We start from the raw sequence: 24,536 nt of genomic DNA, 5'->3' as shown, positions 1-24,536 counted from the left end.
ATTAAAGTAAGGCAGCGGGTGCTGGGCAATGGGTGGGGGGTGGCAGGTTGAGTTGGCCTGGTAGGACTGGGCATACACATCGTGAGCCACACATGTGACACAGAATCATAGAATCATAGAGTTGGAAGAGACCACAAGGGCCATCCAGTCCAACCCCCTGCCAAGCAGGAAACACCATCAAAGCATTCCTGACATATGCCTATCAAGCCTCCGCTTAAAGACCTCCAAAGAAGGAGACTCCACCACACTCCTTGGTAGCAAATTTCACTGCCGAACAGCTCTTACTGTCAGGAAGTTCTTCCTAATGTTTAGGTGGAATCTTCTTTCTTGTAGTTTGAATCCATTGCTCCGTGTCCGCTTCTCTGGAGCAGCAGAAAACAATCTTTCTCCCTCCTCCATATGACATCCTTTCATATATTTGAACATGGCTATCATATCACCCCGTAACCTTCTCTTCTCCAGGCTAAACATACCCAGCTCCCTAAGCCGACAGATGGCTGTCGAACCTCCGCTTAAAGACCTCCAAAGAAGGAGACTCCACCACACTCCTTGGTAGCAAATTCCACTGCCGAACAGCTCTTACTGCCAGGAAGTTCTTCCTAATGTTTAGGTGGAATCTTCTTTCTTGTAGTTTGAATCCATTGCTCCGTGTCTGCTTCTCTGGGCATCATGCATGTGTGACGTCGTGCCCCCCTCCCCCAGGTTAGGCACAACTCAACACCTGTGTGGAGTATGAAGGTGTGAAGGCTATCCTTGCCTCTTTCTTTCTCCTAGATATATGTAAGACTGTGCTGCTAAACAACCCTGACTGAAGCATCTCCATTCACCACTTCCTTTTGAGTAAAGGTCACCATTCAGTCCTATGGGGGAAAGTAAAGCACTGTGTTGTGGATGTGGTTGTTTTAATGCTGGGCGCAGCATCTTGAGTAGACTGACACTCACTGACAAGCACCTCACAGAGTCCCCTTGGAGGCTGTTGATACATGTTAGTAACTCCAGGTTAGCAAGTATTTGATCATTGTCCTGGAAACATATCATCCATCTTTTTTCCCATTCTTCACTAGGTCAAAGTAGCTGTTTTATTACAGAAAATTTTCAGAAACAGACTGGAAAGAGAAGTTGCTGAATTGCAACTCATTAGCAAGCTTAAAACCATGGAGCCACCTGGAATGAACAAAGACATAGGATTCTTATCTCATTATACATGATCAAGCTTTCCTTAGCACCTCAGCCCTTGCTCCCCCCCCCCCCCCGCAAGACCAATTGCAGTCATTAACAGTCATCAACAGGTTTACCACTCCTATCAGCCCATCACCCATTCCCATCACTCCCACCCCCCACCCTCTGAATATACATAAGGGTCTGGTGGCTTCTGTTTCAGTGTATCTGATGAAATATGCATGCACACGAAAGCTCATACCAAAATAAAAACTTAGTAGGTCTTTAAGGTGCTACTGAAGGAACTTTTTTATTTCACTAGGTCAGTTACGGCTTTCTTCTTCATTATAAAACTCGGTTCCCTTTTGTCTACCGGATGGTCCCAAAAGAAGAGGCGCAGTGCTTGGGGATTGTCCAACTGCTCCTGCACTTCCAGTGGACATGGGTTGGTCTCGTCGCTCCAGACACTGACAATGGAGAGAGGTTCATGAGTGCCTTGAAACCTCTGCTGATCCACAATGGAATCTGTGTTGCCATTTCAAAGAGAGTCCTCAAGACGACGCCGTACGGCGAGTTACTCAAAAGAGAATCACGTGACGTGTGGAGACAAGTTAGCGTACTTGTTTACTATGCAGACTCTCAACACGAATTTGATCTGATTGCAATTTTGCAAACCCGCCTTGAAACAATACATGCTGGGTCAAAGCTCTGGATCACAACCACTTTTTGGGACATCAACCTGTACTCGTTTGTTGATTTCCGTTACCTCTGTGGTTCCTTGTCCTTTGTAATGAAGACCCCCGTAAGGATGAAATATGACTACTATAATCCATTCTCACCTGTTCTTGAACGGTTTTGGAAAAGAGCGTTTCATTGTTCATATTCAAAGCATGTTTTGTCTGTGAGAGGCTGGACACGATGCACAGAAGGAGAAAAGCTGGAGACTTTGCAGCAGGAGGAGCTTGAGAGAGTTTTCTCTCAGGACAGCTACAGCACATACAACAGTGTCCAAGCAGTGGTTCGGGCCTTGAACATGGCTCATTCATCGAGATCCAGACAGATCTTGAGGGTGGGTGGAGGACGCAGGCTGCAACATCAGAGGCTGCACCCTTGGCAGGTAATTCTCTTCAGTGGTGCCCCAAATGTATCATTTTGAGTAGCCAATCTCATTTTGCCTAACAGTGGAATATGCTCTCCTTCAAAAATGAAACAAACATAAAACTGAGCTTACACCTGTAATGTAATGATGAGTGTGTTGTGGTTGTTTAGTCGTTTAGTCATGTCCGACTCTTTGTGACCCCATGGACCAGAGTACGCCAGGCACTCCTGTCTTCCACTGCCTCCCGCAGTTTGCTCAAACTCATGTTCGTAGCTTCGAGAACACTGTCCAACCATCTCGTCCTCTGTCGTCCCCTTCTCCTTGTGCCCTCAATCTTTCCCAACATCAGGGTCTTTTCCAGGGAGTCTTCTCTTCTCATGAGGTGGCCAAAGTATTGGAGCCTCAGCTTCACGATCTGTCCTTCCAGTGAGCACTCAGGGCTGATTTCCTTCAGAATGGATAGGTTTGATCTTCTTGCAGCCCATGGGACTCTCAAGAGTCTCCTCCAGCACCATAATTCAAAAGCATCAATTCTTTGGCGATCAGCCTTCTTTATGGTCTAGCTCTCACTTCCAGACATCACTACTGGGGAAACCATAGCTTTAACTATATGGACCTTTGTTGACAAGGTGATGTCTCTGCATAGCCAGCCTTAAAATGCTGAAGAGAAGAAGGTTGCTAAGCTGTGATAGCAGAGAACAGCAGCAACCATGATCAGCCACTATGGCTACAGTACTATATGCAGTACTACAGGGGAATAAGCTTACTGAATTCAGTGAGGGTTACTTCTAATAGAAATATATAGGAGTCCAGGTGAGTTGTGCGCTAGTCCCAATATGAAGCATCCTGCTGTGAGGGCTGAAGGCCGCTCCCTGCAAGGCCTTTTCCCACCTGGCCTAGAGAGCAGCTCTGCTTTAGACTCCTGGGAGGCCAGAGGGACATTGCCCTGCTGCGAGTCCTGAAGGAGCCCAGACTCAATGAAACAAACTCTGGGGTCGGGGCAAATGTCAAAAATGCTTTTAAATGTTTTAAAATAGTTTTTAATTTGTGGCATTTAAAAATTTTGTTTTTGTTCTGTTGGGGGTAGGATAAACGTTTAGATGGGGCTGGGGATTAGTTTAATTTTAGTATAATTGTAAAAATAATATTTTTAGCAGGGGCAATTAGAGTAAGATCCATTATGTGATAAACTTTCTAACATTCCTCAGGTTTTCCTTTTTCTTTAAATCGGGCATCCCCAAACTGCGGCCCTCCAGATGTTTTGGCCTACAACTCCCATGATCCCTAGCTAACAGGACCAGTGGTTGGGGAAGATGGGAATTGTAGTCCAAAACATCTGGAGGGACGAAGTTTGGGGATGCCTGCTTTAAATCAAAAGAAAGCCTATTGGCTCACATGTTTTATCTGTGGCTAAAGCTAACTATTTAGCTCTATTTCCAGTATATTTCATCTTACTGCTACGGCTAGTGGCTAATGCAAATAAAGCTTCTAGCTAGCTAGCTAACCATGGCTAGTATCTGTCGATAGCATTGTTCTATGTGAATTCGTCTTACCTACCACACATGCTGCTGTTTCTTCTGTCATTTCAGCTTCACTCTTTCTTAAGAGAAGTCCAGGTGGCGAATATCTCCACTGATGGGCAATGTTTGGATGAGGGTCGGGAGCTGCCAGCCAGCTTTGACATCATCAATTGGGTGCAGTTTCCCAATAAGTCTCGTGGCAGAGTGAAGATTGGAAGTGTGGAGGGATGCACAACCTCAGACCTAAAATTCACCATTAACCCAGATGCTATTTCATGGCCCGGGAGTTTTAAGAAGGTTGGGGGGGATGTGCGACTTTTTATTGTCTGTGACATGTGCCAAGCTCAAATAATTTGAGCATGCTGGGACGCAATGTAAACACATATAGCAGGGATGAGGAACCAGATGTTGTAGGACTCAAACGCTCAACGGCCCTTGCCAGTACAGTCATGGCCTGGGATAAATGGGAGCTGTAGCCCAGCAAGATCTAAAGGGCTGGCAGGTTCTCCAGGTTCTCCAGGGCTGCAGTGTAGAAAGGAACCTTCCCATAGCAGCACCAGCCAATGAGTGTTTAACTTCCCCAACCTGCCCTGTTTGGGGGGATTAAGGGCAGGTTCTGTCATGGCTGGCCCAGAACATTTTGTTGCCTGAGAAAGACATTGCCCAAAGATGGAAAACAACAGAAATTCCAACACTCAAGGAGTGAAGGGTTAAAAGGATGGAGTACTCAGAGTTAGCTAGAATGACAGGAAGGATAAGGGAACAAAAGGACCAGAAGTTCCAAAAAGATTGGAGTAAGTTTGTGGAATACCTAAAGGAGTACTGTAAGACTATAAAGACGCTAACAGGATTGACATAAAACCTACAACAGAAACAATATAGATATACAGTGGTACCTCGGTTTATGAACACAGTTGGTTCCAGAAGTCTGTTCATAAACTGAAGCGAACTTTCCCATTGAAAGTAATGGAAAGTGAATTAATCCGTTCCAGATAGGTCCGTGGCATTCGTAAACCGAAAATTCGTAAACCGAGGTGTCATAAACCGAGGTTCCACTGTATTCAAAATATGGTAATGTAATTAAGAAGATGAAAGAGATATGGATGAAGAAAGCGTGATATATATGATGATAACTTAGAAAACCGAAGTGGTAAAAGGAGGAAGTTGTGTTCGGCAGAACAATAGAATGTATATAGTAAACAGTAATAGAAATGTAATAGAGGAATTGTTTTATTGGCGATCGTTTTTCTTTTCTGTATATTGTAATTTTGTGTTTGAGAAAACAATAAAAATTTATTTTTTAAAAAAAGAAGAAGAGAAAGACATTGCCCAGCAAGGTTTTCGCAGTGTCTGAAGCTCAAATCTCTGAATGTATACCACCAAGCGCAAATACTCCTAATTCTTTTTCTTTGATGCTCCATCTCTTTCTGGACAGACCGTGCCTCGTTCCAGGTGCACCGAGAGCTGTCACGTTGGATATGCCAAAGAGACTCAGGAAGGAAAGCCGGTTTGTTGCTATGCTTGCACTCCATGTGCAGAAGGGACCATCTCTACTCAGGAAGGTATTCCATTTGTTCTGTTTGCGAAACACAAAACGAACAAAAAACCCTGTAAGCCTGACGTTAAAGGGGGAGGGGGGAAATACCATGGCAGTGAATGGGATGGCCTTGCCAGGGAGCCTCAGCTGCAGCTAGCTGTGATGTCATTCCAGCATCAGGCGAACAAATCTTTAGCTGGTTTCAGGTAGGTAGCCGTGTTGGTCTGGCACAGTCAAACAAATTTTTTTTTTTAAAAAAATCCTTCCAGTAGCACCTTAGAGACCAACTAAGTTTGTCATAGGTATGAGCTTTCGTGTGCATGCACACTTCTTCAGATACACTGAAACAGAAGTCACCAGACCCTTATATATAGTCAGAGGGTGGCGAGGGGTATTACTCAGAAGGGTGGTGGGAATGGGTGATTGGCTGATAGGAGTGGTAAACCTCTTGATGACTGTTAACGACTGCAATTGGTCTTGCAGGAAAAAGCAAGGGCTGAGGTGCTAAAGAAAGCTTTATCATGTATAATGAGATAAGAATCCTATGTCTTTGTTCATTCCAGGTGGCTTCATGGTTTTATGCTTGGTAATGAGTTGCAATTCAGCAACTTCTCTTTCCAGTCTATTTCTGAAAATTTTCTGTAATAAAACAGCTACTTTGAGATCTTGTACAGAATGTCCTGGGAGATTGAAGTGTTCTCCTCCTGGTTTCTCTGTCTTGTGATTCCTGATGTCAGATTTATGTCCATATATCCTTTGGCGTAGGGTTTGGCCTGTGTGTCCAATATAGAGAGCTGAAGGGCACCGTTGGCATTTGATGGCATACACAATGTTAGAAGATGAGCAATTAAATACTGTAGTCCTGAGATGGTATGTCTGATGTTGTTGGGGCCAGTGATGGTGTTGTCCGGCTGTATGTGGCGGCAAAGCTGGCATCAGCCAATCACCCATTCCCACCACCCTTCTGAGTAATACACCTCCCCACCCTCTGACTATACATAAGGGTCTGGTGACTTCTGTTTCAGTGTATCTGAAGAAGTGTGCATGCACACAAAAGCTCATACCTATGACAAACTTAGTTGGTTTGAATCCCTGTGACGGGGTGAGCTCCCGTTGCTTGGTCCCAGCTCCTGCCAACCTAGCAGTTCGAAAGCACGTCAAAATGCAAGTAGATAAATAGGAACCGCTACAGCGGGAAGGTAAATGGCGTTTCCATGTGCTACTCTGGTTCGCCAGAAGCGGCTTTGTCATGCTGGTCACATGACCTGGAAGCTATACGCCGGCTCCCTCGGCCAATAATGCGATATGAGCGCGCAGCCCCAGAGTCGGTCAGGGGTCCCTTTACCTTTTTAAGGTGCTACTGAAAGGATTTTTTTTTATTAAATCTTTAGCTGCTCAACCAGTTCAGTGCATTGTCTGGTTTAATGACCTGCTCTCTAGAATGCTGGTGCACTGTGCTTGGTTCTGAGATTTTTTTACATTTAAAATGTTATTATTTCAGCTTGTACCATGCCCTGGTAGTTTTAATGATGGCCATGCTGTTATCAATGTTTCTCTCCACTCTGCTGAATGTTGATGCTGTTATACTGTGTTTTGTTTATTTGTGCTTTTCATATATCCGTCCCCATTACCTGGGGGGGGGGTGTTGCGGACCAGCATCCGGGACCCCCAGTGACCCGGCTTGGAGCCGGAGGGATGCCGCCCACGTCATGGGGATTCCCAGCCGCAGGTTATTCCCTTCCTAGCCTATAAAGAGCATTTGGGAATACTCACAACTTCCTTTGCCCTTTTCTTATCCTTAACCACTGCACCTCTCTCCTTCCCAACAATACAGTGTTCTTTCCTGATCTCTCCCAGATTGCAGACATTCCCCACAATTGTGACAACATTCCGACTGCTGTAGGTGTATTAATGCTATAAGGATATTGAAGTCTCTTTCTCTATGCAGATGCCAAGGAATGCACCAAATGTCCAGAAGATCAGCATCCAAACAAGGAGCAAGATCAATGTGTCCCCAAAATATTCACTTTCCTATCCTATGCAGAATGTTTGGGGAGCCTCCTATCTTCCTTTGCCCTCTTCTTATCCTTAACCACTGGCCTTGTGTTTGGAATATTTATTAAATACAAGGAAACTCCCATAGTCAAAGCCAACAACCGGGACCTCTCCTACATTCTCCTCTTCTCCCTCCTGCTCTGCTTTCTGTCCTCTTTCCTCTTCATCGGCCGGCCAAGGAAAGTCACCTGTCTTCTCCGACAAATGGTCTTCAGCATCATCTTCTCATCTGCCATCTCTTCTGTGTTGGCAAAAACCATCACGGTGGTGTTGGCCTTCTTGGCCACCAAGCCAGGGAACAGGCTGAGGAAATGGCTGGGGAAGACTCTGGCCAACTCCATTGTCATTTCCTGTTCCACTGTCCAAGTTGTCATCTGCATCACCTGGCTAGGACTTTCTCCCCCATTCCCGGACTCTGACATGAGCTCCCTAGCTGGAGAGATCATCTTGCAATGCAACGAAGGCTCTGTTGCCATGTTTTATTCTGCCCTCGGCTACATGGGCTTCCTGGCTGCCATCTGTTTCACAGGGGCTTTCCTAGCCAGGAAATTGCCTGGGGCTTTTAATGAAGCCAAGCTGATCACCTTCAGCATGCTGGTCTTCTGCAGTGTTTGGGTGTCCTTTGTTCCCACCTACCTGAGCACCAAGGGGAAATACATGGTAGCCGTTCAGGTCTTCTCCATCTTGGCCTCCAGTGCTGGGCTTCTGGGCTGCATCTTCATTCCCAAGTGCTACATTATTATACTGAGGCCAGATCTGAACACGAAGAAGCACTTGAAAACAATAAGCTAAATATATTTATGGAATATTATGGAATAATATGGAATATTATTTCACAGGACTGTGGACTGAAACCACAGTCAGAAGAATTTTTTTCAGGGGTGGTGGAATGACAGATGGAAAAGGTGCTGCTGCACTCAGCTCTTGTTTATTGGCTTCCCTTGGGGGCATCTGGCTGGCCACAGTGAAAAGAGGATACCATAATGGGCCTTTGGCTTGACGCAGCTTCTGGACACTTCTTGACTTTGTTCTCAATGAAGTTCAGCCAAACCTGCCTTTCTTCTTTGGTGCATGTTAGTCTACTGAGTCAAATCCAGGAGTAGAAATCATATATCAAACAGATGAAAAGCTCTTTAATATGTGTAGGCTGAATGGAAAGAGTAAGATTACCATACTGTTGTTGTTGTTTAGTCATTTAGTCGTGTCCGACTCTTCGTGACTCCATGGACCAGAGCACGCCAGGCACTCCTGTCTTGCACTGCCTCCCGCAGTTTAGTCAAACTCGTGTTCGTAGCTTCGAGAACACTGTCCAACCATCTCGTCCTCTGTCGTCCCCTTCTCCTTGTGCCCTCCATCTTTCCCAACATCAGGGTCTTTCCCAAGGATTCTTCTCTTCTCATGAGGTGGCCAAAGTATTGGAGCCTCAGCTTCAGGATCTGTCCTTCCAGTGAGCACTCAGGGCTGATTTCTTTCAGAATGGATAGGTTTGATCTTCTTGCAGTCCATGGGACTCTCAAGAGTCTCCTCCAGCACCATAATTCAAAAGCATCAATTCTTCGGCAATCAGCCTTCTTTATGGTCCAGCTCTCATGTCACAGGCGCGTTGGTGGCTACTCTAGAGTAACGACTCCTCCAGGCGTTGTCTTTTCATGCTTTTATTTAGTGCTAATTATTTACAGTGCAGAGCAATGCTATGTACATGTTGTCAGTTAGGGGTCAGAACCTCCGAATGGAGATTCGCACATTTTCCTCCAGCAAAGCAGTCTAGGCATACTGAATCTCCGTCCCCGTCGTTTCCTTCTCAGTTCCGGGGTCGGTGGGACTGGTCTCCTTCCTTGGCCTCCCACTTCCCTTCCCACACTGGGCACGGGCTCCGCTACCTTGCCTGAGCCTCGGTCACCACTTCCTGAATCTCCGCTGGAGATCTCTCCCTCCCCACTCGCGCTTCCGCTGGGGGATGAGCTGCTGCTTAAGATGGGAGGGACCTGCCTGTAAGTTCTGTCCCTCACATCCACCCCCCTCCAGGCTCCCCTCCCCCCTCCTTGAGGGCTCAGAGAGAGCCGGGGACGACTGGAAACCAATGAAGTCCGTGGCATCGGAGCTGGTGGGGGTGAAAATTTTCCCCCAATCCTGGGAATCCCCCCCTTCTCCCTGGGAGGACGGAAAGCCCAAAAATTCCGTGGCGTCAGAGCTGATGGGAGTGAAAATCTCCCCCCAGTCCTCTACTGACTCTGACGTTCCAGCCTCCTGGTAGAACCATACTTCCTCTTCTGGTTCCTCAAAACCAGCTTCCCATCTCCATGGGGAGCTGCTCTCGGATTCCCCTCCTGCGGGTTCCTCCCCCTCCCCTTCCCTGTCCCTTTGCCAGGGCTTGGGCTTGTGAGGGAAGAGAGCGTGGAACTCTTCCACTAAGAATTCCTCCTGTATCTCCGTGGCCTGCACCCATTCGTTTTGGGACGGCGCAGTGTCTTCCCACGCTATGAGATACTCCAGACCTCTCTCCCCCCACCTGGAATCCAGAATTTCCGTGGCCTCATTGAGTTGCTGTGTGCCTCCCCGTTCCTCCCCACCCTCTGTGGGCTGGTTGCTGTTGGTGAACCTGGTGCTTTCCTTATAGGGCGACAGCAACGACCTGTGGAACACTGGGTGTACCCTCATGGATTCCGGTAACTCCAGCCTGAAAGCCACCGGATTGACTTGCTGCGTGACCGTAAAGGGTCCCAGACGTCTGGGTGCTAACTTCTTGCACCTCCCCCTGGTGGGAAGCCCCTCTGAGGACAGCCACACCTTGTCGCCCACCCTGATGACCTCCCCTGGTCTCCGATGGCGATCCGCCCCCTCCTTGTACGCTGCCTTGGCCCTTTCCAAGTGTTCTCTGAGTTGCTGATGCACCGTCTCCAGTTCCTCCGCCCAATCCTCAGCTGCGGGACCCTCCTCCTCCTCCTCCCATTCCCTCCCCGGGAACGACCTGAGGTCCCGCCCGTAATTGGCCTTGAAGGGCGACACCCCTGTGGAGACGTGCACTGCATTGTTGTAGGCGAATTCCGCCAGCGGTAGGCGATCTACCCAGTCTGTTTGTCGCTGGCTGACATAACACCTCAGGTACTGCTGAAGAATCACGTTGGCCCGCTCCGCCTGCCCGTTGGTCTGCGGGTGTCTTGCCATGGACAGGCTGACCTCCACTTGCCCAAGTGCTACATTATTATACTGAGGCCTGATCTGAACATGAAGGAGCATCTGACGACAAAACACTAAACATTGCATTTAATTCTTAGCACTACAGATATTTTTTAATTCCCCACCAAAATCTGGACTGGAACTACAGCTTTTATTAGGGATTTAGAAAGAAAAAACCTGGATCCCAGGCTTATTATTTCTCAAAAGGCTCCAAAAGGAATAATAATAATAATAATAATAATAATAATAATAATAATAATATATACATAAGGGGTGCTATGGTCCATGGGGTCACGAAGAGTCGGACACGACTAAACGACTAAACAACTAAACAACAACAATATACATAAGGACAAAGAAAATGGGCAAAAAAATTGAAAGGCACGAATACAGGATGGGTGACACCTGGCTTGAGAGCAGTACATGTGAAAAGGATCTAGGAGTCTTGTTAGACCACAAACTTGACATGAGTCAGCAGTGTGATGCAGCAGCTAAAAAAGCCAATGCAATTCTGGGCTGCATCAATAGGAGTATAGCATCTAGATCTAGGGAAGTAATAGTACCACTGTATTCTGCTCTGGTCAGACCTCACCTGGAGTACTGTGTCCAGTTCTGGGCACCACAGTTCAAGAAGGATACTGACAAGCTGGAACGTGTCCAGAAGAGGGCAACCAAAATGGACAAAGGCCTGGAAAGGATGCCTTATGAGGAATGGCTTAGGGAGCTGGGTATGTTTAGCCTGGAGAAGAGAAGGTTAAGGGGTGATATGATAGCCATGTTCAAATAGATGGAAGGATGTCATATGGAGGAGGGAGAAAGATTGCTTTCCGCTGCTCCAGAGAAGCAGACATGGAGCAATGGATTCAAACTTCAAGAAAGAAAATTCCACCTAAACATTAGGAAGAACTTCCTGACAGTAAGAGCTGTTCGGCAGTGGAATTTGCTACCAAGGAGTGTGGTGGAGTCTCCTTCTTTGGAGGTCTAAGCAGAGGCTTGACAGCCATATGTCAAGAATGCTTTGATGGTGTTTCCTGCTTGGCAGGGGGTTGGACTGGATGGCCCTTGTGGTCTCTTCCAACTCTATGATTCTACGGTATGATTCTATGAGAAATAGATTCATTCCAACCAATGACTTCCATGCCTCCTTTCTCTGACCAACTCCTAACTGTAAAGGTAAAGGTAAAGGTAAAGATCACCCCGTTGCAGGGATTCGAACCGCCGACCTTCTGATCAGCAAGCCCTAGACCCTGTGGTTTAACCCACAGCGCCACCTGGGTCCCTGCAGGGCTTAGTTCTCAGTAAAACTGCAAAGGACTGGGTTGAAGATTTGAAATATACTCGAAGCCGAGAGTGAATTTCATGCTCTTTATTCGGCTTGTAGTAGCAACAGAAGAAGAGAAGAATTGCTTTGTCCGCCAAAATGTCTGCTAATAATAATAATAATATTAGTAGTAGTAATAATAATAATAATAATAATAATAATAATAATAATAATAAATTATTTATACCCCGCCCATCTGACTGGGTTCCCCCAGCCACTCTGGGCGGCTTCCAACAAGATACTAAAATACAGAAATCCATCAAACATTAAAAGCTTCCTTAAACATTATTATATACATTATTTACACAATGGGACTTGCGTGATTGGCTACTTCAGGGCTGCCCCTGTAGGCCAATCAGGTTGTGGATTCACTTCTGCCAGCAGCCTGATTGGCTGCTCCTGCAGGCCAATCAGGTTGCTGACTCGCTTCACCCAGGAGCCTGATTGGCTGCTCCTGCAGGCCAATCAGGTTGCTGACTTACTTCCACCTGGAGCTAGATTGGATGGCTCCTGCGAACCAATCAGACTGCTGCATTCTGGATCCTATTGTTATAGGATTCAGCTCAGTACATAACAAGATTCCTCCACAGCCTCTGCAACTTCCTCATATGTGCAAGACCTACCCAGAAGAGTTGTTGTGACCCTTAGTCGTGGTTCCCAGGACCAAACCTTGTTTCTGCTATTAAAGAGTTGTTAACAGCAGCAGCTATGGTCCATGAGGTCACAAAGAGTCGGACACGACTAAACGACTAAACAGCAACAGCAGCAGCAACAACAGCAGCAGCTATTGCTACAGCTGCTGCTGCTGCTGCTACTACATTATTATTATTATTATTATTATTATTATTATTATTATTATTATTATTATAACATATTCCATATTGTTTGTGGAATGATGCTGGCAAATGAAGCTGTTCCAGAATTGCCAGCAATTAAGGGGTCAAGAACCACGGGGCTTCCTGAAAATCGTAGGTTCGCTGTGATAAGTTTGGAACCTAATATTTCAGAAATAATGGACTCAGAGGACAGATTTAACTCATCTCATTAAGAACTGAAAATTAAAACTAACTGTATACTGATGGAGTACTCTGTTGTAACTGTAAAAAACGTATAAATATAAAATATAAAAAGACTCTTAATTTGGTTCTCACTTTTTAATTTTAGGATTAGGAATTAATGGGGGTCCTTGTCACAATAGCGGCACGATGAGGGGTCCTCGAGAAAATTTTGTTGGGAACCCCTGGTCTAGACCATAGCTGTCAAGTTCTCCCCTTTTTTAAGGGAAATTCCCTTATGCTGAATAGGGTTCCTCACGAGAAATGGGAAAACTTGACAGCTATGTTCTGGGCTAGTCGTTTGTGAAAAGGGATGAGGAGGATAGTGCCCAGAAAGTATTCCTAATCTAAACTAAACAAAATAAATAAAAAAATTCTTCCAGCAGCACCTTAGAGACCAACTAAGTTTGTCATTGAAATGACAAACTTAGTTGGTTTCTAAGGTGCTACTGAAAGAAGAAGAAAAAAAAATTGTTTCGACTACGTCAGACCAACACGGCTACCTACTTGTAATCTAGACTAAACAGTCTATTCCCCGTTGTTGTTGTTTAGTCGTTTAGTCGTGTCCAACTCATCATGACCCCATGGACCAGAGCACACCAGGCACTCCTGTCTTCCACCGCCTCCCGCAGTTTGGTCAAACTCATGTTGGTAGCCACTGTCCAACCATCTCGTCCTCTGTCGTCCCCTTCTCCTTGAGCCCTCCATCTTTCCCAACATCAGGGTCTTTTCCAGGGAGTCTTCTCTTCTCATGAGGTGGCCAAAGTATTGGAGCCTCAGCTTCACGATCTGTCCTTCCAGGGAGCACTCAGGGTTGATTTCCTTCAGAATGGATAGGTTTGATCCTTGATTCCCCACTGTAGAGCTGTGCAAATTGTTCTAGGTCAGTATTGGTGCTGACCTTTAAAGACCTAAACGGCCTCGGTCCAGTATACCTGAAGGAGCGTCTCCACCCCCATCGTTCTGCCTGGACACTGAGGTCCAGCGCCGAGGGCCTTCTGGCGGTTCCCTCGCTACAAGAAGCCAAGTTACAGGGAACCAGGCAGAGGGCCTTCTCGGTAGTGGCCCTCCCACCAGATGTCAAAAAGAAAAATAATTACAAGACCTTTACAAGGCAACTCAAGGCAGCTCTGTTTAGGGAAGCTTTTAATGTTTGATGGATTTCTGTATTTTAATATTTTGTTGGAAGCTGCCCAGAGTGGCTGGGGGAACCCGGTCAGATGGGCAGGGTATAAATAAATAAATTGTTGTTGTTGTTGTTGTTATTACAGGTAGGTAGCCGTGTTGGTCTGAGTCGAAACAAAATAAAAAAATTCCTTCAGTAGCACCTTAAAGACCAACTAATTTTTAATTTTGGTATGAGCTTTCGTGTGCATGCACACTTCATCAGATACCAGATTATTATTATTATTATTATTATTATTATTATTATTATTATTATTATTATTATTATTATTATTATTATTATATTTTCCCAGAGGAGTCTCAAGGATTTGCATGGAAGTTTCCGTTATTCCAACGCCTGCCTCGTTCTTGGCTACGTGAAGAGGGGGGAAAGTTCTCTCCACGTCAATTGCAATCCCGATCCTCAAGCCGGTTCGGCCAACGCCTCCATTCATTTCGTGTCCCCAGCTGCCACCGCAGAGAGGCGCTGGCCTTTTTTGATGCTTTTTTTTTAGAACTGCCCACCCGAAATATCTCTCTTTCTTGTGGCGTCACCTCCGCTTCCCATCCATCCGACGGAGGGAGGCGCTGCTCCGAAGACCCTGGGGGGGCGGGAGAGGGGGGGGGCTTTGCATTCGGAAATCGGAATAGCGAGCAAGGGGAAGCAAGCGGATGGGCAGAAAGACCAAATAGGTAAAAATGCCGCGTGAAGTGAGAGAGGTGAGGGGGGGGATCGGGAGGGAAAGCGCGAAGAAAACAACCCCCCCCCAAAAAAGGGGCCTTTCCTGGGACCCATCGGCAGGATCGTACATGCGATCCGGCTGCGAAGTTGGGGACCTGCAGGGTTTGCTTGGAAGTCTCCCCCCCCCCAACATGTTTCTTGCAGGAACTGAAATGCGATGCCCACCAAAGGACCCCTGGACCTTTGTCCGCAGACATTTTTCTTTTTAAAATCCTCCATACACTGCCAGTTTCAGCTGCCTCAAATGAAAGCTTTTAGCAAACTAGAACGGATAACGGCGTGGTGGGATTTAATACAGTGTACTCTGGGCATGTGCAGAGTTTGCAGCTCTTTCTATAAACCAGAGGCAGGGAAGCAGCGGCCAAAGAACCGCCTTGCAGAAAAGGGGCCTCGTGGGCTGAGGTGCAGGATCCCTGAGCATCCAGTATAGGAAGAACTGAATAGGGATGAACTGCCCCCCCTCAATCCTAAAGGAGATGGGGGCACCCCCCACCCCCACTCGACCCAGGCGACTCCCATGCAAGTCCTGGGGAAATCCTCAGTGCAGGTTCCCATCTGAGCACAGGGAGGGGCTGCTCTTCCCCACCATAGCTCTATGGGTCTGACGTTTCTGGGCAGGTGGGGGGGGAGCTTTAGAAAGGGGGGGCATCGCTGGATTAACTCCTCCCACCCTGCTCTTTCCATTTCAGGAAAAGACTTCGGAAGGCGAGAGGAGAAAGAGGTAAAAATGCAGCGATGGGGAAGGGAGGGGGTGGAATGGGGAGGGGGGGAGAAAAGGACAAAGAGCCCTCCATATCTCCCCACGCCAAAAAACCGACCTTACTGGGCCCCGGATCTATGCAATCCAGCTGCGAAGTGGGGACCCAATACCTGCAGGGCTTGCATGGCAGGATGAATCCCCTCCCCCACAAGAGATCACACACACACCCACGCACAATAACACTATAGGATATTCAAAAGGTAAAGGACCCCTGGATGGTTTGTTGTTGTTTAGTCGTTTAGTCGTGTCCGACTCTTCGTGACCCCATGGACCAGAGCATGCCAGGCACTCCTGTCTTCCACTGCCTCCCGCAGTTTGGTCAGACTCATGTTGGTGGCTTTGAGAACACTGTCCAACCATCTCGTCCTCTGTCGTCCCCTTCTCCTTGTGCCCTCCATCTCTCCCAACATCAGGGTCTTTTCCAGGGATTCTTCTCTTCTCATGAGGTGGCCAAAGTATTGGAGCCTCAGCTTCACGATCTGTCCTTCCAGGGAGCACTCAGGGCTGGTTTCCTTAAGAATGGATAGGTTTGATCTTCTTGCAGTCCATGGGACTCTCAAGAGTCTCCTCCAGCACCATAATTCAAAAGCATCAATTCTTCGGCGATCAGCCTTCTTTATGGTCCAGCTCTCACTTCCATACATCACTACTGGGAAAACCATAGCTTTAACTATACGGACCTGTGTTGGCAAGGTAATGTCTCTGCTTAGATGTTGTCTAGGTTTGTCATTGCTTTTCTCCCAAGAAGCAGGTGTCTTTTAATTTCGTGACTGCTGTCACCATCTGCAGTGATCAAGGAGCCCAAGAAAGTAAAATCTCTCACTGCCTCCATTTCTTCCCCTTCTATTTGCCAGGAGGTGATGGGACCAGTGGCCACGATCTTGGTTTTTTTGATGTTGAGCTTCAGACCATATTTTGTGCTCTCCTCTTTCACCCTCATTAAAAGGTTCTTTAATTCCTCCTCACTTTCTGCCATCAAGGTTGTGTCATCTGCATATCTGAGGTTGTTGATATTTCTTCCGGCAATCCTCCGGCTTGGGATTCAGCTAGTCCAGCCTTTCGCATGATGAATTCTGCATATAAGTTAAATAAGCAGGGAGACAATATACAACCTTGTTGTGCTCCTTTCCCAAAATGTGTTGGGGGGGAGTCCTATTTCTCTTCATTAGCAGAAACAAGGACTGCTCCAGGGAGCCAGGAATAGTCAGCACAGCAACACTTCTCAGTAGTTGTAGAAGAATCTGCAGCCCAGCCCTTTGTGGTTCTACTGAGAACCACAAGAGCCAACTCCTATGGTCTGATCAGGCTGTGCCAGTAAAATATGAAGTTTAATGGGCATTGCCATTCAAATACAGTGTGTGCACCACATCATATGATCAATTATGCCAGGCAGTGATTGCCTGGGCCCTCCCAATATTTTATTCAAGTTGCCCCCCCCCCATGCTAAGAAGTAAACCAGATCAGATCAAGGTGCTTTGGGAAGAAACTGATTTTCTGGATCCATTTCAATTTGGTTTTAGGCCCTGTTTTGGTACAGAAACTGCTTTGGTCTCCCTGTATGATGACGTCTGTTGAGAGAGAGACAAGGGAAACATGTCCTTGTTAATTCTTCTTGACCTCTTAGCGGCTTTTGATATCACCAACCATGTTGTCCTTCTGGAGCCGCAATATCCCAAAGACCGCCTCTCTCAATATGAACCTACCCAGACCCTGAGATCATCATCTGAGGCCCTCCTTTGTGTGCCTCCTCCTCAAGAGGGCTGGAGGGTGGCAAGATGAGAACGGGCTTTCTCCACAGTGGCTCCCCGTCTGTGGAATGCTCTCTGAAGTTTTTATTGCCCCAATGAGTGTTTTATGGCTCATTCGGGGTTTCTCACCAGGTCCGGCACGCTTCCAGCTCAGCGCGTTCTCGGCAATAAATCACAAAGTTCCTTCTCTGGCTTGCGCAACGAAAAACTTGTGGAGCCTCTCGGGAGTAGCTCTGAATAAAACTCACGAAGTACAGCTTCTTAATACTAAACTAAAAAGCTTTATTTACAGCGAAAATAAACAGCACCGGGAGAGACAGCGGACATTGCTTCTCTTCCCAGCAAAACTGAAACCAACTGCTACACAAAGAACATTCCCGTATGTAACCTTAGTTGCTACTCCTCATGTTCTCCCCAGGGAAGTTCGCCTGGCACCGTCATTATACGGCTTTAGCCGCCAGGCAAAAACTTTCCTTTTTAACCAGGCCTTTAGTTGATTTGATTGACATCCTACGCCCTTTTAAAATCTGGGTTGTTGTTTTTTTTGTGTGTGTTTTGCAGGGGTTATTGGGTTGTTGTTCTTATTTTGATTATCTATTTTGTGGTTTTATATTCTGATTTTGTTCTGTGATATGCCCTGAGACCTCCAGGTATAGGGCAGCATATAAATTCAATAAATAAATAATCTCTGGGGAGTTCAGAGGGGACGCAGACTCTGATCAGGCTCCATAGCAGGGTAGATTTAGGAAGGAAGGAAGGAAGGAAGGAAGGAAGGAAGGAAGGAAGGAAGGAAGGGGGTGGCAGGGAGGTGAAGGAGGGAAGACTTCAAAACTGGGAAGAGGAGAATGTTTGGCAGTAAATTGTTATAAATTCTTCAGCAGCATTTCCAATTGAACAAAGCTGTGTTATATTGAGCCAGGCCCTTTGGTGATTGTACCTCGGAGCTTCTGCGTGTAGGCAGGTGCTCTGTCCAAGTAAGCTACAGCCCCTTCCTCTATGGGGTTCAGGGAAATTGTAGGACAGGAAAGGAAAGGTTTTTTTTATAATGCTGTGAAGAAGATCCTCTTTCAGGCATGTCTCCACATTCCTTGCAAGGTGGCGTTCAGGAGGAAGGTACCCCTCTTCTACCAAGGAAGCTGCGGGTGGGAGAAGGAAAATCCCTGCGAGGGCTCTGAGGCTCCCTTTGTTTCTTTCTCCCAGGAATCTCCATCTTGTTTAGGCACTGGGCTGCTCATGAAGGATTCAAGAGGCTGATCCTGCAGTCCTATCAAGGATGGAAGGGGAAACCTCTGAGTGTTTTCTCCCAGGGACCTCCGAGATATCTGGTGAGTTTGAGGGGAGGGGAGAAGAGGACATGGATGAATGGATGGATGTTGGAAGTGGGGAACCTCCCTGGGAATAGGAAAAGTAGGAGAGGAGAGAAAAGGCAGGAGGTTCTTGACAGGAAGAAGAATTTAGGTTTTACATGGTTTTTGTACTGCATGATTCATTGATAGTGACAAATGTTGTTCTTTCTAGATAATGACAATAATTTATTGAATTTTCTTTACTTCCCATCATAAGATCACAGGGTGGGTTATACAATGTAGTGAATAATTTACAAGACAATATACAATCTTTCAGCATCAAAGGATAACAAACCTTTGTAACTTCCCAATTTAGTTTGGAAGGTCAAACTGAAATCTAGCAGATGTTAAAGTAAGATAAAGTGTGGATTGGGCTTTGTGTATGTTTAAGTTTCTTTCTTCTGTTCCTTGAAACTCTAAAAGGATTTTCTTTCCACTCCCTTTGCAGCAGGTGGAGGAGATGACAGACAGAACTCAGCAGGACCACCTGCAATTTCACCAGTAATAACAACAAAAGCGTTGGAATGTGCAAGGAGCTTCATGGATCCTGGAGAGCTTGGAAATCAACTACAAATGCTTAGAACACACCATCAATCTCACATTGGAGAAAAACCATTCAAATGTATGGAGTGTGGAAAGAGCTACTGTAAACGTAAAAGCCTTAAGACACACCAGCATATTCACACAGGGAAAAAACCTTTTAAATGTATGGAGTGTGGAAAGAGCTACTGTGAACGTAAAAGCCTAAAGACACACCAGCGAATTCACACAGGGGAAAAACCTTTTAAATGTATGGAGTGTGGAAAGAGCTTCGCTGATAGGGGATACCTCAGAAGACATGTAGTAGCTCACAGAGGGGAGAAACCCTTTAAATGCATGGAATGTGGAAAGAGATTTAGTGTTTATAGTCGACTTAAAAGACATCTATCTACTCACTCAAAGGAAAAACCATTTGAATGTACGGAGTGTGGAAAGAGCTTCGCTGATAGGGGATACCTCAGAAGACATATGGTAAATCACAAAGTGGGGAGACAATATAAATGTATGGAGTGTGGAAAGAGCTACATCCATAATGTATCCCTTAAGGTACATCAACAAACACACACAGGAGAAAGACCATTTGAATGCATGGAGTGTGGAAAGAGCTTTAGTTTAAAAAATGGCCTTAAAAGACACCTATCTACTCACTCAATGGAAAAACCATTTGAATGTATGGAGTGTGGAAAGAGCTTCACTAATAGGGCTGCCCTCAGAAAACATATGGTAATTCACACAGAGAGGAAACAATATAAATGTATGGAGTGTGGAAAGAGCTTCCTTCAGAATGTATCCCTCAGGACACATCAATACACACACACAGGAGAAAGACCATATAAATGTTTGGTTTGTGGAAAGAGCTTTTCCTTAAATTCCACCCTTACAACCCATCAACGAATCCACACAGGAGAAAGACCATATAAATGTATGGAGTGTGGAAAGAGCTTCCGTAAAATAGCTCATATGAGAAGACATCAACAAATTCACACGGGAGAAAAACCATATAAATGTATGGAATGTGGAAGGAGTTTCAGGCGCGGCTCAGAACTTACTTCGCATCATCAAAAACACACGGGAGAAAAACCATACGAATGTATGGAATGTGGAAGGAGTTTCAGTAGCGGCCCACAACTTACTTCGCATCATCGAACACACACGGGAGAAAAACCATATAAATGTATGGAGTGTGGAATGAGTTTCCGTTACGGTTCTCAACTTACTTCGCATCATCAAACACATACAGGAGGAAACCCATATGAGGAACCATTTAAATGTATGGAGTGTGGAAAGAGCTTTTCTTTTACTCATGCCCTTAAAAGACATCAACAAATTCACACAAGAGAAAAACCATATCAATGTATACAGTGTGGAAAGACCTTCCGTCGTAGAGATAATCTTCGAATACATCAACAGATTCATACAAAGTAAAGACCATTCCAATGTATTGAGTGTGGAAAGAGTTATAGTTACAATGAAACCCTTAGAATACATCAACAAACTCACACAATGGAAAAACCAATATATAGTACGGTGTGGAAAGTCTCTCTCTCTCTCTCTCTCTCTCTCTCTCTCTCTCTCTCTCTCTCTGTGTGTGTGTGTGTGTGTGTGTGTGTGTGTGTGGTTTTTCAAAATAAAAATTTAAAATCAGATATCCAACATACAACATAAAGTCAAGATTCAAAGGAATTTCCTGGGCTTCCCTCCTCCCCTTTGTTGTAAATAATTTCCTCCTGTGTCTTTTATAATAATCTAAATCTTTTACATCTCTATTATGTCCAAAGTGCACCATTAAACTACAAGTTTATTCCAATCCTAGTAACGATTTTAGCTTTTTACAATGGTTTTTAATATAGCTTGTAAATTTCCCCCATTCCTTATTAAAGTTTAGTCTTCCTGATTTCTAATTCTTCTGGTCATTTTTGCTACTTCAGCATAATCCATCAATTTAATCTGCCATTCTTCTCTGGTCGGGACTTCATTTTCTTTCCATCTCTGGGCCAATAACATTCATGCAACTGTGGTAGCATACATAGGTGCTTTTTTTTTCTTTGAAATTTCGGCACCTAGGATTCCTAAAAGAAAGGCTTCAGGGTTTTTAGAAAAAGTTATTTAAAACATTTTTTGATTCACTATATATCATTTCCCAAAATTCTTTTACTACCTTACATGTCCACCACATATGATAAAAGGTGCCTTCTTTTCCTTACATTTCCAACATACATTGGACCCTTTTTTATATATTGTTCCTGATTTACTGGGAGTTAAATACCAATGATACATCATTTTCATAAAGTTTTCTTTCAACGTATAACATGCTTATTAAGTCCCCCCCCCAATACTTCATACACTGATTTTCTTACAGCATGATTTAAGAAAGCTCTATGTACTTTAACCTTCTCATACCACAAATATGCATGCGAACCAAACCGTATCTATTGTCATGACCAGGCACCCCCAAACTTCGGCCCTCCAGATGTTTTGGACTACAATTCCCATCATCCCTGACCACTGGTCCTGTTAGCTAGGGATCATGGGAGTTGTAGGCCAAAACATCTGGAGGGCCACAGTTTGGGGGTGCCTGGTCATGACCATCATAATATAATCCTAAATTTGGCAGGGAAAATCCGCCTCTGTCTTTAGAATCTATCAGCAATTTATGTTTTATTCTTGGCTTCTTCCCTTGCCAGATAAATCTAGTACTGTAATATCTTTTTGCCATTGTTTGAAGTGTCCTGCATCACTTCAAATCAAGGGTATTGCTTATAATTTCTGACCGCCAGATATCTATATCTATAGATATAAATGTTCAAGGTGAGTGTTTGTTGGCGAGAGCCTTTCACCATAACTGTAGGACCGAATTGCATCAAATTAGGACAAAGCATACCTTGCCCATAAGGGAGCGATCTGGCATAATTTCTTTCCCCAAAACACATCTTTCACACCTAAAATAATGATTAAACACAAAAAAGTGGCACACAAATTAGACGTCACCAGCAAAAGCTCCGAAGACTCCAGCAGCATCCAATAGAAAGGCAGATCGCCCACTGCTGCCTCCAAAGCCGTGCCACCAGATGACATCACAAAATTCCACAGCAACCAACTGAAAAACAGGCCTTTTGCAGCAACAAGGCCCAACATTGCCAAGTGGAGGTAGGGGCCTGCCTGGTGGGGATGGGGGGGGTGCGAATAGGGGGCAAGGATGCCGAACTCGCGCTCAGCCCTGCTGCTTTGGGGTGAACCGCGAGGTAGGGCTCAGAATCAGCAAGTTCCTTCAAAGGAAGCCGCGAGGGAGGGAAACGGAGCCCTCCTTCAAGGCTTTGAAGCAGCGAAGCTGGACAGGACTGTCTCCTGAGGAGCAGTCTTGAAGCCTTGAAGGAGGGCTCCGTTTCTCTCCCTCGCGGCTTGTTTTGGAGCAGCGGGGCTGCGCAGGAGACACTTAGCTCCTGCCTAGCCCCACTGCTTTGGGGCGAGCGGCGAGGGAGGGGTCCGTCTGGACCGCTTTCCCTCCCCCTGCCCCACAGTGAGCCGGGGAGAAGGGAGACACTGCCGCCCCTGCGAGAGGTGGTGACAGGATCAGCGCCCCGAAAGCGCTCCTTTCGGGGCACTCATCCCGTCGCCGCCTCTCGCAAAAGCAGGCTTCCTCTCCCTTCCTTCCTTCCTTCCTTCCTTCCTTCCTTCTCTCTCTTCCCCCTCCTTCCCCACCCTGCACTATTATTCTGTGGTAGCAGGACTGCCACTGCTTTGGAACATGTAGCAGAGATCATGGTTACAAGGAACAGGTTGGATGTGAAATGTTTTTATGATATATGGTTTATTTTCTCATATATACAACCTGAGCCTATGCTGAAGGAACTCATAGCATTAATACCCCAATAGGGTCATGCTTTTCCCATAGCCACAGCCTTGGATCCCAGCAGAAATCAGGCATGGCTCTGTCTCTCAGCTGCCCAGCCTGCTTCCTCCTCCTAGCTTCTAGCTCACACACACAACTCTGACTTTTGTCTTTCTTTTTTTATATAATAATCTTTAATTTACATATCCAATAACCAATATCAAAATTACATTTCACATACATCACATTTTCTTTAGCTTTGTTTATACATAAAGCAAAAATTCCCAAAATTCAAAAAAATGATAAAAAAAATTCCAAAAAGGGGGAAAGAGAAGAAAAGAAAAAAAAAGAAAAGAAAGAGCAATGAACATAGGACTAATATTGATACAAATATTAAAATATGACTTCCACCCTGCCTTCATTCGCCTTTTTAAAGTCTTGCTTTAGACTTGAGCAGTTTAACTTTCTTTATGCTTGAAATCATAGATCCACTGTTATTGTTATCTTCACAATCATGCAAAATTCTATTTTCATGCTTATGTCATTCCAACTCACATGCTCCATAAATTTGTCTAATTGTTTTGTTATACATTGAATTTGTATTACCAATAAAGAAGTTTAAACTTTAATTATGAGGTTATGTTCATTCTGATGGTTTATGTTTCTACCATCCTGTCCATATATTTCACAAATGTTCCCCGTTCTCTCTCAACACGTTTCGTTGTCTTGCTGTCTTATTTTTGATGTTAATCTAGCTATCCCCATGTATTCCACCATCTTCTTATGCCAGTCATCTATTGTTGGAATTTGGTCTTGTTTCCAAACCTGAGCTAAGGTTATTCTTGCACCTGTTGTTGCATCTTAGAATCTTTTTTATTTCGTTGTATATATTCTCCCAATAACGCTTTACCTTTTCACAGTGCCACCACATAGGTTTGGATGTGAAATGGATGCAGGAAAGTAATCTTTTTATGTGCCATCAGCTTTTTTTATAGTGACACGGCCAGAAGCGTCTTTGAAGTTTCTATCTCTGCTGCCCACAAAGTACCAATTTAGTGGCTTGCTGTAGAAAAACTGTGTATGCAGTTTGAAGCTCAGTACCTAATGGAATACCTTTGCTCATATGTACCTACCTGGGCCTTGAAACCATCAGTGGAGACCCTGGTTCACATGTCTGCTGTGGCTGAAGCACAGAGGGTGCCTATGAGTGAGAAGGCCTTTTTGGCAGTGGCCCCTTGATTGTGGAAGACTCTCCTTAGAGACACCTGCCCGGGGCCCATTTTGACGTCTTCTCTGCAGCAGGCCAATACAGTACATTTATTTATTCATATAACAATCAACATTCCAACAGCTCACTGTAAAGGGAGAGCCACTTACATGCTCTGCGCGGCTCTCGCTAGAAAAGTATATTTTAATTGCCTATCCAACTAAAAAAATGGCACTGAAGGTTTTTAAGATCAATGCAAGCCAAAAAACATTGCTGGG

General features: G+C 45.3%; 2 protein-coding genes across 3 annotated transcripts; both read left to right on the top strand.

Moving 5' to 3' along the window:
- Nucleotides 1-1,534: 1,534 nt before the first annotated feature.
- On the top strand, nt 1,535-8,161 carry LOC132591786 (vomeronasal type-2 receptor 26-like). Its single transcript, XM_060272215.1, has 3 exons — nt 1,535-1,727; nt 5,213-5,284; nt 7,263-8,161. Exons 1-3 carry the CDS (start codon nt 1,535-1,537, stop codon nt 8,159-8,161), a joined length of 1,164 nt encoding a protein of 387 aa, XP_060128198.1.
- Nucleotides 8,162-14,699: 6,538 nt separating this feature from the next.
- On the top strand, nt 14,700-21,738 carry LOC118081262 (zinc finger protein OZF-like). 2 transcript variants are annotated; one of them, XM_035107662.2, is made up of 5 exons: nt 14,718-14,779; nt 15,518-15,549; nt 17,629-17,715; nt 18,537-18,661; nt 19,131-21,738. In XM_035107662.2, exons 4-5 carry the CDS (start codon nt 18,610-18,612, stop codon nt 20,645-20,647), a joined length of 1,569 nt encoding a protein of 522 aa, XP_034963553.2. In that variant the 5' UTR covers nt 14,718-14,779; nt 15,518-15,549; nt 17,629-17,715; nt 18,537-18,609; the 3' UTR covers nt 20,648-21,738. The 2 variants fall into 2 exon arrangements, with proteins under 2 accessions (XP_034963556.2, XP_034963553.2); XM_035107665.2 differs by lacking the exon at nt 17,629-17,715 and having other exon boundaries at nt 14,700-14,779.
- The last annotated feature ends 2,798 nt before the right edge of the window (nt 21,739-24,536 follow it).

The sequence above is a fragment of the Zootoca vivipara genome, chromosome 2, assembly GCF_963506605.1.
Source record: "Zootoca vivipara chromosome 2, rZooViv1.1, whole genome shotgun sequence".
NCBI classification, from domain to species: Eukaryota; Metazoa; Chordata; class Lepidosauria; order Squamata; family Lacertidae; genus Zootoca; species Zootoca vivipara.
The sequence above is the reverse complement of the archived record's forward strand: the minus strand, read 5'-3'. Positions and strand labels throughout refer to the sequence as shown.

What these genes read in the sequence shown, in the direction of transcription:
- LOC132591786 (XM_060272215.1), top strand. Translation starts at nt 1,535, where the DNA reads ATGGTCCCAAAAGAAGAGGCGCAGTGCTTGGGGATTGTCCAACTGCTC. An exon ending in CCTCAAGACGACGCCGTACG is followed by an intron (nt 1,728 to 5,212) that starts GCGAGTTACTCA and finishes CTTTCTGGACAG; the next exon opens with ACCGTGCCTCGTTCCAGGTG. An exon ending in AGACTCAGGAAGGAAAGCCG is followed by an intron (nt 5,285 to 7,262) that starts GTTTGTTGCTAT and finishes TTCTCTATGCAG; the next exon opens with ATGCCAAGGAATGCACCAAA.
- LOC118081262 (XM_035107665.2), top strand. Translation starts at nt 18,610, where the DNA reads ATGGAAGGGGAAACCTCTGAGTGTTTTCTCCCAGGGACCTCCGAGATA. An exon ending in AGGGACCTCCGAGATATCTG is followed by an intron (nt 18,662 to 19,130) that starts GTGAGTTTGAGG and finishes CTCCCTTTGCAG; the next exon opens with CAGGTGGAGGAGATGACAGA.